Raw genomic sequence first — 13,255 nt, 5'->3', positions numbered from 1 at the left:
GGTGTCTGTTGGCCCCTACTCGGAGGTGTCTCCCAGTTAGGCTACATGGGGGTCAGGGACTCACTTGAGGAGGCCATCTGTCTGTTCTCAGAGCTCAAACACTGAGCTGGGAGAACTACTGCTCTCTTCAGAGCTGTCAGACAGGTACACTGATGTCTGCAGTTGTCTGCTGCCTTTTGTTCAGCTACGCCTTGCCCACAGAGTGGAGTCTATAGAGGCAGTAGGCCTTGCTGAGCTGTGGCGGGCTCTGCCCAGTTCAAGCTTCTGAGCTGGTTTGTTTACCTACTCAAGCCTCAGCAATGGTGGATGCCCCTCCCCAAGCCAGGCTGCTGCCTCGCAGTTCAATCTCGGGCTGCTGCGCTAGCAGTGAGCAAGGCTCTGTGGGCGTGGGACCTGCTGAGCCAGGCATGGGAGAGAATCCCCTTGTCTGCCAGTTGCCAAGACCTTGGGAAAAGTGTAGTTTTTGGGTGAGAGTGTCCCATTTTCCCAGGTACAGTCTGTCCTGGCTTCCCTTGGCTAGGAAAGGCAAATCACCCGACCCGTTGTGCTTCCTGTGTGAGGCAACACCCCACTCTGCTTTAGCTCGCCCTCTGGGGCTGCACCCACTGTCCAACCAGTCCCAGTGAGATGAACCAGGTATCTCAGTTGGAAATGCAGAAATCACCCATCTTCTGTGTCAATCATGGTGGGAGCTGCAGACCGGAGCTGTTCCTATTCGGCCATCTTGGAACAAATCTCCGAAGTTATTTATTTAAATGCCTGTCTCCTTCAGTAATCTGCGAGTTATTCAAGTTGTAGGTAGCATGGCTTAACTTTACATTATCAGAATGTAGTACAGTAATTAGTATATAATAATATAGATTGAAAAGTATAAAGAAAAACCATTAACTTTATCAATGTGTTTTGAAAAGCAGGACTGCATCTCACAGATGATAAAAGCTATAAATCTCTTCAAAACAAATGTGTTAAAAGCCTCTGAAAAATGAAAGCATACATACCTTCAGTGTCTTGATCATAGTTGGATCAGTTGACCTAACATAGAAACTCTTCAGATAAGGTTCGAACATCCCCTGGATTACAAAAATAAATACAAAAATACATTATGGTACTAATGTGTTCATGTGTCTCTTAAATTACGTGTTCAGAACATACATACCTTTCTTTGAATTGACATAGTTGCTATATTTTGTAGGACAATATACTGCACCTCCCTAGAAATCAAAAGAGAATTTTTACTGGGTATATGTTCCAATGAAACATCTTTGAGTAAGCACTACAATAATGAAAAAGAATTAGCAATAATTTCAAGTGAATGAGACTCTTAAATGTAATAATGAAAAGATTTTAGTAAATCTTAGACGTGTGCCTTTTTAATGCACTTTTCCTATAAAATACCAATAAATTAGACGTGATTCATCATGAAGAATAGTTAAAACAAATTTTATAATAAAGTGCTCCTAAAATATGAAGTTAACATTGTACCTGCTTTGAACACATCCAAGGAAGGTATTCTTAGGGTTAATAGGGGTAAATATGACCACACTGTTATTATAAACTCATTAAATAACTCATTCTTCCCAGGGCAAAGGCCAGATTTAAAAAGTAGTCATGTTATTTTTAGACCCAAATATCTAAAAAATGAACTGAATCTGGTATAAGGCTTCACGTGAAAGACCAATTCCAGGTCTTTCTGATATCCTTTGAACTAGCCATAGGAAAAAAAAATTATTGAACTAGCAAAAGAGAAAAATAATAGCTGGATATACAGATAGGGAGAAAAGGAACACAAAGGAAACGGCATCTCATTTGTTACTAAGCCAGTCAAGAGCTACAATTGTGGACTAAGTTCCAGTTAAGGGCAAAAATAAATACATAGTTTTTTTCCTTCCAACCCAATTAGTGGAAACAAGCACATAATGAAAAACATTATTTCAAATTAAAACAACTAATTACTGAAAAATAGCTAAGGTATGTCAAATAGCTAAAATGAAGGTATTCTTAAACACAGAGAACAAATATCTGAATTAAACCTGAAATCATGATTCTCATGTTATATGTCATGGAAACTCAATAAATTGTTTTGAATTGTTAACCTAAACCACTAAATTATAAAGAGGTAAAATCAAAGAAGGTGGCATGCTCTTTCTGTCTGTCTATCTGAAACTAAGAGTATGCAATCTTCAAAATGAGTAGCTATTAAAAGCACAGCTCTCTTTTTAGAGTGGAGCAAAGCAGAGTAATTAAATATTCCAGCTTTATAGGAAGCACAATTCTGGCATAAACTACATTACTTATCACACACATTGCTCTATATAAAACCATGTATTAATACATTGAGTAAGTCAATCTGATAGTACTTCAGTATAGTTTTTCAGTGATTCCAGATTTACCAAAACTCCCAAACATCATTATTGCCATACCTAAAAATTTCAAACACTCATACTAGGCTACTAGTGACACCCTAGTATTATGCTACAAAATATTTTCAATATCTTTGGGCTTGAGGTTTAAAAAATTTCTGTATTTATCATTAAGTTTGAGATAAATGTATAAAGACTTTTATAATAATCCCCTTAAGTATGAAATCTTACTGATCGATTGATTAAAATATAGTCAGGCATTTATATATTAAATGCCTGAAAGATTACATTTGTTCAAACATTACTTTTGAAGGAATACAAAAGAAAAAAAAACATATATAAAATCATGACCTACCTATTGCTACGAAGTAAACGCACTAGTGATTTAGAAATTATGCCAGCTTCAGATTTTGGTGATATGTGCCAATACAGCTGAGCAACTGCCATAACCACCTACAAGATAAAGCATAAAAATAACAGAACTATGAACACTAGAGCACTCTACAACCTCAAAATCCATTCCTACACATTATTTCCTCTAAGTCCTACAAATTCCTGTGACGTAAAATGGAATGTTACTCTTCGTAGTGAGTTGAAGAAGTGTCCCCCACCCCCAGTGCCCAATACTATCCTCAGAATCTGATCTTATTTGGAAGTGGGATCTCTGCAGAAATTATTAATATAAGAATTGAAATGAGATCATGCTGGTTAAGAGCCCTAAATCGAATGAACGTGTCCTTATAAGAGAAAAAAAAAAGGACAAAAAGAGACACCGTGAAGGCCATGTGAAGATGGAGATAATTAGTGTGATACATCCATAAGCCAAGCAATGCCACAGATTGCTGGCAATCACCAGAAGCCAGGAAAGAGAAGGTTTCTCCCTCAGAGCGTACAGAAGGAACCAATACTGATAATACCTCGATTTCAGACTTCTGGCTTCCTGAAATGTGACAGAATAAATTTCTGTTGTTTTAATCCACTCAGTTTGTGGCAATATGTATGGCAGTGCTATGAAAAGAATACATCCTCAGAAAAAAAAAGAGACACTGAATGAACTGCTCAAGGTGTAACAGCTAGTACGTGGCAAAGCTCAAGACACTCGAAATTCCATGCTCCTCAGCTGCTGCTCTGAGACTGGGGCTTTTTAAGAATTATAAGCATGCCTTTCTAAATGAAGCCAGGATAACAGTAACTAGTAGGCTGAAATAAAGAAAACTCAGCACATTTAAGTTACAATTAAAGAAACTCCATTAAAACAAATACATCTACAGCAGTAGCATTTAAAATAATCTTGTTTTTAAAAACACAGAACCTTAAAAATGGCTTCTGGTTCAAAGCCATTATAAGGGTGATTCAAAGACTGGGCACAGTGGCTCACGCCTGTACTCCCACCCCTTTGGGAGGCCAAGGCAGGTGGGTCACTTGCAGTCAGGTGTGAGACCATCCTGGCCAACATGGTAAAACCCCATCTCTACTAAAAATACAAAAATTAGGTTAAGTGTGGTGGTGCACACCTGTAATCTCAGCTACTTGGGAGGCTGGGACACGAGAATCGTTGAACCCAGGAGGTAGAGGTTGCAGTGAGCCGAGATCATGCCACTGCACTCCAGCCTGTGCAATAGAGTGAGACTCTGTCTCAACAAAACAAAACAAACAAAGGGCGACTGGAATTTCTTTGTCTCAAAACAGAAGAGTACTGTTTCCCCTAAGTGCCTCTACACTCAGATTCAGAGTGACAACTGCAGAGACATAGCTACAGATGTTACCAATGCTGCCTTTGGCTCAAAGGACACACTAATATTAATTTAATTCTGCCTGGTCTATAAAGTTTGAACAAATATATAGCAAAAGTTCTATTAATATATATGCCTAAATAGTATACAGCACAGAAGAATGTTTGAGGTTAAAAAGTTTCTTCTGAAACTAAAGAACCGTTTTTAAAAATACAATATACAGGGTCCTAAATTTACTGTTTGCCATTTCTTGTACTTTCTTACAAGTTTGATTTATAGCTTTAAGACATTAGTTGAGAATTTAAAAAATGCAAGAATATCTCATTTCTTCACTTGTGAACTGCAAATATAAGTTCGTTACAAAATAAACTCTCCTGAATTTTAAATCTTATAAAATAAAAGAATCTCAATTAATGATTGACCTAATCCAAGATCAGTCATTTAAAAAAATATTAACGCATATACCTGGCTAATAAGTATTAGTAAATGATAGAAAAGAAAGCTGAATCTTAATTTTAATCTATCTTACAGATAGTAAATCCTTTTCCCTTACAAATAAAAGTCCAATCCTACTGGCAAGAAAGCAAACTGTACTTCCTATACATGTCAATGTCTTTAAAATTCTAGCTGCCACTTGGCATGCCATCTGTTCTAATATATTAGGGTACTCCAAAATCCAAAAGGACTAAATGAGCCTCTTTTTCCTCAGTATTTAGAAATCCAACAGTTGAAAGTCTCTTTGATACCCAGATTTGAAATGTATAGGCTAATTTGTAAACGCCATGAAAAAAGTTCCCAAAACTTCAAAATCCAAAAAGACTAAAAATATACAACCTTATAGACCTTCTACAGTTACATCACGCCTGTTCATAATAAAGTGCATCCTATAAACACTTTTCTACTCTTAACCATTCATGCCGCTGTCACCTTATTTAGACTGTTAGAATAGCCTCCTAACATTCCGCTTTCAGTATCTATCTCCAACACAAACTACATAGCAATGACATATTATGTTTCCTGAAAGAAATTCTCAAAGTCTCTCCATAAACTTAAGTATGAGGTTAAAAAAAATCTATCCACAATTCTTCAAAAGTTAGCCTTTACTCATATTTAGCAGCATCCCAAAACAAGGTACCAAAATACACTGACACAAAAAGTAAACCACCTCTATTACAGCAACAAGTAAGCAGGGAACCCAAACAAAATGGGACCAAAAGTACAAACTGCCACTATTTGTTTCACTGTTTGAAAACGTTTTTGATCCATAAGTATTTGAACTATAAAATCAATTTCTAAGACCTAGTTAAATGAACAGTGAGTCACTCATAAAGTAGAGTTTAAGATGGCAAATTACAGCTACCTAACTAGCATCTGACTAAGCTGAGTATATTAAAATATAAGCATATTTTACAACACCCATGAAATAATATTTTCGTTATGACTAGGCATGATTACTGAATAATGATTTGGAAACTAAACCATTAGGTATTAGACAAAAATTGTTGTTGATAACTTGGATATACAAAGCTGTAAGCTCTAAATTCTCAAGAATCAGAAAAATAATGCAAATTCCACATATTTGAAGTTTTTACTAACTGAACAGAACAATTCATTAAGAATATTTTCTCAGTTAAAATCTTTAAGAACATGTTTAACTTAAATCCGTCAAGCCTTTGGATATAACTGCCAGTTAACAGGAAACACAGAATATAAAAGAATTAAATGACACTATAAAAGATGCAACCATCCCATTCCAGTAGGTATAGCAAACAAAAAAACAAAATAAAAAGAAGCAGCAGCAATCAGACAAACCCAGAAGGACATTCTGCAAGACTTGACAGGCTTTAAAAGATGCAATGCATTAGATAATGGTTTGGATAAATCATCCAAAAAGAATAATTTAAGATCAATTGGTATTAAATGAAATGAAATTTTATTAAAATAAAAAGTGGAGAGGACTGACTAGAGAAAAAAAGGTTAGAAAATGCTATGTACAGTATGATTTTTATCTTGGTTAAAAAATATATATATATGTATGTGTAACCATGAATATATGTACACTTATGCAGATTAGAAAGATCTGGAAGAAAATACACTAAGACATAAGTGATTTCTGAGTGTTGAGAATGTGATGTTTTAATTTTCTTTTTAGTTTTGCTAGCCTGTAATTTCTAATTTTGTATTGTGCACATGTATTCTTCTAAAATATAAATGGTTATATAAACAAAAAGGTGTCGAACAAACAAAAAAAAACCTTATGACCCAAATAAAGATGATTTTTAATTACTATTACTGCCAATTTACATTTATAATATGTGAGGCATTACCTTTGTTAGTCTCTTAAAAATTCTATCAGACAGATACAAACAGTATGGACTAATACCAGATCAAGTACCCCCAATCACAATGGAATAACTGATAAATATACATAGTTCTTATATAAGAGCTAATATAATCCAACCAATTGAGAAACAACTTAGAAATATCTTAAGAAAAGCCAATTAACAAAACCATTAAAACGTAAATGAAGTCCAATAGGCCAAACCAGGTATTGTCATCAAAACCTAACTCTGCATACCTGGAAACATGGAAGGCTGAAATATATTTAGGTATTACTTCTCAGACATCAGGCCTCTAAATCTATAGCTTACATTCCACACTGTACTTCCAACTATCCATTACATGTCATTTGGTGTGTAAACAAACAAATGCTCCATTAGCACACACAGACTCACTTACTAAATTGAGATATTTTTAATTGCTGTTTTTTAAAAACCAGTGAATTATTTCTTATAAGGATTTTAACATACCGCAGCATTCCTGCTCTGAAGCAAAGGCTTTGTATTTCTAATTAAGAGTCTATGATCTGGATCCATAGTATACGGCTTCTTCCTTTTGTCAGTCTTTTCCTTCTGATCATCATCAGATTCGTAGAAATTCTTTCCATTGTCTTCTAATTCATCACCCTACAATGAAAGAAATCCAATCCCAAGATTACTTTAGACCTTGAACAATCTGCATATTATATAGTCAAAGAAAACTTTCTTTTAAACATCTACAATAACATTTTACCGTAGAATACTTCTGTTTAGGCAATTTAAAAATATTACACAACCTATATTGAATAAAGGCCTATTGATTTTTCTCATATTTTATAACAAGTTACTGTGCTATAGATGATGTGCTTCTATTGTATTACCAAGTAAATTTTTGACTATTAAATCCCCATAGAAATACCTATAGTCCCTCAAAAGGAACACATGACCGTTAGATTTTAGCAAGGCCTATAATACTACCTAAAACCTGAAAACTATTTCCATAAATTGTCAGCCACTCTGTAACTAGATCAAAGAGTCAAAAAAAGAGGAGCATTGTTTGAATAGTAACATAAAAGAAATCACAGTAAAGTGTGACACGTAAAAACCAGTGTTGTTAAGTAGGTCCCTGAGTTGTCAAGAAAATGTCTCAGTTTGAGATTTATAAATATCCAGAGGAGCTGATTCTAGGTTTTTGTTTTGAATTCTTTATCTCTGCCAATAAAATATGCCTACAGGCATTTAGCGCTCAAAACAAACAAACAAAAAACCAAACACACACAATAATGGCCACATACATCCAATTCAACTCCTGTTTAGAGGTAACTTCCGTTACCAAGTATCTGAAACATACTTTCTGCTTCCAGGAAGATGGAGTAGATGTACTTTTCCCCATCTCTCTCACTAAGTAGAGATCTAGAAAAGCAGAACACTACATGTAAAACATATATAAAACAAACATAAGAAGACTTTGAAAGGCAAAAAGGAGGAGCACTGGATAGGAACCTCAAGATCCAAAGAAAGACAAACCAGTGAGTTCCCTGGGTTTTCTTTTTATTTCATATATCCACAACTCGGTGCAGAAGCTGGCAACAAATGCAGATGAAAGAAACCCCCAGAACTGCTCTCTCTAGCCAAAGGACCAGGAAAGGGGCAGTCTAGCAAGACATAAAACTTTTAGAAGTAACTACTCAAGTGCAGCCCAACACCAGATAAAAAATTATGGCCCTATCCCCATCCCCACCAGTAGAGGCTGAGATGGTGATCCTAGACTTCTACCCTTATTAGGCTGTAATGAGATGCCTCAACCACCTCACTAGGTGGTTTCAGAAAAGGCCAAGATGGGATTGAGATTTTCATCTCTACCAAGAGGTAACAAGGCATTCTGATATTGTCAGTGAAGACCAAGTGAGGAGCTTGGACTTCTAAGCCCATCCATTAGTGTCAAGGTGACCTTATTCCTCCTCACTGTGATGATGTCAGAGGAGGCCTAGTGCATAGTCAGGACTTGCAGCACCACACCTAGTAGTAACCAAAGTCAGCCCCGCCCACACCCTGGTGGTTGTCAGGGAAGGACACACATAGAACAGTACCTTGTATCCCTCCTACCAGACAGCTATCAGAGGAAGATGGTTGGGGAGCCAGAAATCCCACATTCACCTATGGTAACAATGAGTACAATCCCTCTGAAGTGTCAGTGGAGGATAAGCAGGGAATCCGGACTCCTGCTATGACCTGGCAGTAATGAGACAGCACCCCTCTCTCTTTCCACCACCCTTCCCTGCTAGAGTGGTATCAAACAAAGCCAGTTAACCTGAAGGTTTAAAAAGATCCAGTCTCAAAGTATCCAAAATGTCCAAGTTTCAATTAAAAAATCACTCATCATTCCAAGAGACAGGAAGATCTCAAACTGAATAAAAATAGATAACTAGCAGATGCCAATACCAAGATAATAGAGATATTGGAATGATCTGATTATTTTTTAAAAATCATTAAAAAATGCTTCGATGAGCAATTGAGAACATCCTGGTAAAAAATACAGAAATAGAAGGTTTTAGCAAAGAATTATAAAGTCTACACTGGGCGCAGTGGCCCACGCCTGTCATCCCAGCACTCTGGGAGGCCGAGGTGGGCAGATCACCTGAGGTCAGGAGTTCAAGACCAGCCTGGCCAACATGGCGAAACCCTGTCTCACTAAAAATACAAAATTAGCCTGGCTGATGGGGCACACCTGTAATCCCAGCTACTCGAGAGGCTGAGGCAGGAGAATTGCTTGAGCTCATGAGGCGGAGGTTGCAGTGAGCCAAGATCGCGCCATTGCCCTCCAGCCTGGGCAACAAGAGCAAAACTCCATTTTAAAAAAAACGAAAAAAAAAAAAAAGGCCAGGCACGGTGGCTCACGCCTGTAATCCCAGCACTTTGGGAGGCCGAGGTGGGCAGATCACGAGATCAGGAGTTAGAGACCAGCCTGGCCAACATGGTGAAACTCCATCTCTACTAAAAATACAAAAATTAGCCAGGCATGGTGGTGGACGCCTGTAATCCCAGCTACTCAGGAGGCTGAGGCAGGAGACTCACTTGAACCCTGGGAGGCGGAGGTTGCAGTGAGCGGAGATTGCGCCACTGCACTCCAGCCTGGGCGACAGAGTGAGACTCCATCTCAAAAAAAAAAAATTATAAAGTTTAAAGAAAGAAATAGAAGATATAAAGACCAAATAAAAACTGTTACAACTGGCAAATACAAGAACCAAAACTAAAAACCTAATGAATGGGATCAAAAGCAGAGAAGGAGGACAAAAGAAATAATCTGTAAACTGGAACACAGAACAACAAGATTTACCCAATCTGAACAAAGATAAAATAGACTAGGGACAAAAAAAAATCAAAACTAAAAAACCGGCTGGGTGCGGTGGCTCATGCCTGTAATCCCAGCACTTTGGGAGGCCGAGGCGGGTGGATCACGAGGTCAGGAGATTGAGACCATCCTGGCTAACACGGTGAAACCCCGCCTCTACTAAAAAAATACAAAAAATTAGCCGGGCATGGTGGCGGGTGCCTGTAGTCCCAGCTACTTGGGAGGCTGAGGCATGAGAATGGCATAAACCTGGGAGGCAGAGATTGCAGTGAGCCGAGATTGGCCACTGCACTCCAGCCTGGGTGACACAGCGAGACACTGTCTCAAAAAAAAAAAAAAAAAAAAAAAACAGAGTCTCAGGGACCAGTGAAACTGCAACAAAAGACCTAACATTCCTTTCATCTATTAATCAATCCTGGAAGAAGAAGAGACAGAGGCAAGAGTTGAAAGAGAACTCAAAGAAATAATGACTGCAAACTTTTTTAATTTGGCAAATAAAACTACAAATTGAGGAAGCTGAGTAAACCCTAAACAGGATTAAACCCAAAGAAATCCAAAATAGCACACATTATAGTAAAACCTCTGAAAACTAAAGACAAAGAAAAACAAATCTTGAAAGCAGGATAGGAGAAATGACACTTCACCAGTAACAGAAAAACAAGTCTAATGACAGCAGATTTCTCATCAAAAACCGTGGAGGACAGAACACAGCAGGCCAACTGAAGGAGAGGAACTATCAAAAGAGAATCTTATATCTAGCAAAAATATATTTCAGGAATGAAGGGGGAGAAAATCAAGACATTTTCAGATAAAGGAGAACTAGAGTATTTGTTATAAGCAGACCTATCCTGAAAGAATGGCTAAAGGAAGCTCTTTAGACAGAAAGGAAATGATAAAAGATGGAATCTTCAAACATCTGGAAGGAAGAAAGAATATGGCAAGGAAAAATATGAGTACATATAATAGTTTTTCCTTCTCCTCTGAGTCTTTTAAATTATATTAGATGGTTGAAGAAAAGTTGTAACACTGATACTGTTCTAAATGCATATAAAGGACATACCTAAGAAAACTATTTATAAAGTGGAGAGAAAAAAAGAGATCAAAGGGAGGTAAGTGGTTAAAAAGTTTGCCCCTTGAAGTGTAACATGAGGACACCAGTAGACTGTGATGGTAAGATGATAAGTTATGCATGTAAAATGTAATACCTACAGCATCCACTAAAAAAGCTACACAAAGAGATATATTCGTGCTTTGGTAGAAAGATTACTTAAGGCCAAGGTAGAAAGATTACTTAAGGCCAGGAGTTCTAGACCAGCCTGGGCAACAGAGCAAAACCTTGCCTCTACTACAAGTAAAAAAATAAAACAAAACTCAGCCATTCATGGGGGTATGTACCCATAGTCTTAGCTGCTCAGGAAGCTGAGGTGGGAGGATCACTGGAGCCCAAGAGTTTGAGGCTTCAATGAGCTATGATCAAGCCACTGCGCTCCAGCCTGGGTGACAGAGTGAGACCCTGTCTCTAAAAAATTTCAAAAAAAATAGGTTTTAATTAATAAAAAAAGAGATATATTCAAATTAACTGCAGATAAGCAAAGATGGAATACTAAAAAATGTTGAAATAACCCACAGTAAGAGAAATGAAGACTAGAGAGAACAAACAAAAAATAAAAAGCTAAATGGGAAGCTTAAGCCTTAAAAATAAATAATTAGATTAAATGTAAATCAGTATGCTGATTAAAAGACAAAGGCTGGCAAAGTAGATTAAAACCCATGACTCAACTATATGCTGCCTATAAGAAATTCACTATAAACACAAAGATAAAGGCAGGTTAAAAGTAAAAGGATGGAAAAATACATAACATGCTAATATTAATCAAGGGAAAGCACAATGACTATATTAATATGAGATAAAGTACACTTCAGAGCAAAGAAAATTACAACAGAGAAGGACATTATAGAATGACAAAATGGATAATCTACAATGAAGGTTATATACCATATAATTCCATTTATATAACATCCTTGAAATAACAAAATTATGGAAACAGAAAGATTAGCGGTTGCCAGGGGTTAAGGGTTGGGAGTAAGGTTAAACATGTGGAATAAAGTTGGTTTGGCTATAAAACGGCAACATGAAGACTCCCTGTGATGGAAATGTTCTCAGTTTTTACTGTATCAATGTCAATATCCTGGTTGTAATACTGTATTAGAGTTTTGCAAGATATTACCACTGGGGAAAATTGAGTAAAGGTTATGCCAGATCTCTCTCAATTATTTCTTAAAATTTCATGTGAATCTAAATTATCTTTTAAAAACCATTTAATTGAATAAAACTAAGGAGATAAAAATCAGTAAGTCACTTAAAAGCAATGTGTTGTATTTATGCATTGTTATACATAACAATAAAGAAAATTATCTAAAATGTTTTAGGTTAATATCACTTAAGTATTTTTCCCTTGCTAGGTGCCTACAGATTTTACACAATCTTTCCTTAAATCTTGACATAAATATCACTGGAAAACACCTTTCATCAAAAGTACAACTTTTAGGTCTCTCAGAATAGGAATAATATTAGCTTAGTGCTTTTTAAATCCACAGGCAAAAAATCTTATAAAATTATTCAGAGAAAACTCAAAAAATTTATACTCTTTGAAAACAAAAGTATTTCTACTAATACTCATCTTCAAAATTAAACTAGAAATCATAACATTATCACCTTCCTTTGAATACAGAATTCAAAACAAACACACTACTTGTCTTTTAGTGCTTAATAAAAAGGCTATAAGTGAGATACACTTTTATATCAAAGCTGGACTTGAGTGACTGTTCGTTTATGGAGCTCCAGGCTAAAGCAGTTCTGTTAAGTACATTAGTAAACCAATAAAACACAAATAATTAAATGCTCTAAGCATAAGCACTCACAATCTTAAGTCATGGTTAATTAAACAAATATTCAAACTCTACCTGAAAGTGATACATAATGAAAGTGCTATATTAACAGACACAGCACTATTACTAACAAAATCATCAAAATGTACATAAAAAACTGCTTTTTATAACCATCTACTCATTCCATTTCTTCCTCATTGTTAATTAACATACTTCATAAGAGTTCAATTACATTATTTTAATGAAAGATACATATGTATTGCTTATTTTACTGTACAAATGTTTAAGATTATGGCAGTATATTATAATAGTAAAACTACAAACCACTGCTCAAGGAAATCAAAGAGGACACAAGCAGATGGAAAAATATTCCATGCTCATGGATAGGAAGTATCAATATCATGAAAATGGCCATCCTGCCCAAAGCAATTTATAGATTCAATGCTATTCCCATTAAACTACCATTGACATTCTTCACAGAACTAGAAAAAACTATTTTAAAATTCATATGGAACCAAAAGCAGCTCACATAGCCAAGACAATCCTAAGCAAAAAGAACAAAGCTGGAGGCATCATGCTACCTGACTTCAGACTATACTACAA

At 36.3% G+C, this 13,255-nt stretch overlaps 1 protein-coding gene across 3 annotated transcripts in view; it reads right to left on the bottom strand.

The window, feature by feature from the left end:
- Positions 1–13,255, bottom strand: part of AP3B1 (adaptor related protein complex 3 subunit beta 1) — a 296,004-nt gene that overhangs the window by 170,946 nt on the left and 111,803 nt on the right. For all 3 annotated transcript variants that reach the window (XM_004058672.5, XM_055366969.2, XM_055366970.2), the window contains exons 8-11: positions 6,904–7,059; positions 2,716–2,813; positions 1,157–1,211; positions 999–1,070 (exon numbers count right to left, since the gene is read on the bottom strand). In XM_004058672.5, coding sequence (XP_004058720.5) covers positions 999–1,070; positions 1,157–1,211; positions 2,716–2,813; positions 6,904–7,059 — 381 coding nt within the window. The remainder of the gene's footprint in view (positions 1–998; positions 1,071–1,156; positions 1,212–2,715; positions 2,814–6,903; positions 7,060–13,255) is intronic.

Source organism: Gorilla gorilla, chromosome 19, assembly GCF_029281585.2.
Source record: "Gorilla gorilla gorilla isolate KB3781 chromosome 19, NHGRI_mGorGor1-v2.1_pri, whole genome shotgun sequence".
NCBI classification, from domain to species: Eukaryota; Metazoa; Chordata; class Mammalia; order Primates; family Hominidae; genus Gorilla; species Gorilla gorilla.
This window is presented reverse-complemented; position numbering and strand designations above follow the sequence as displayed.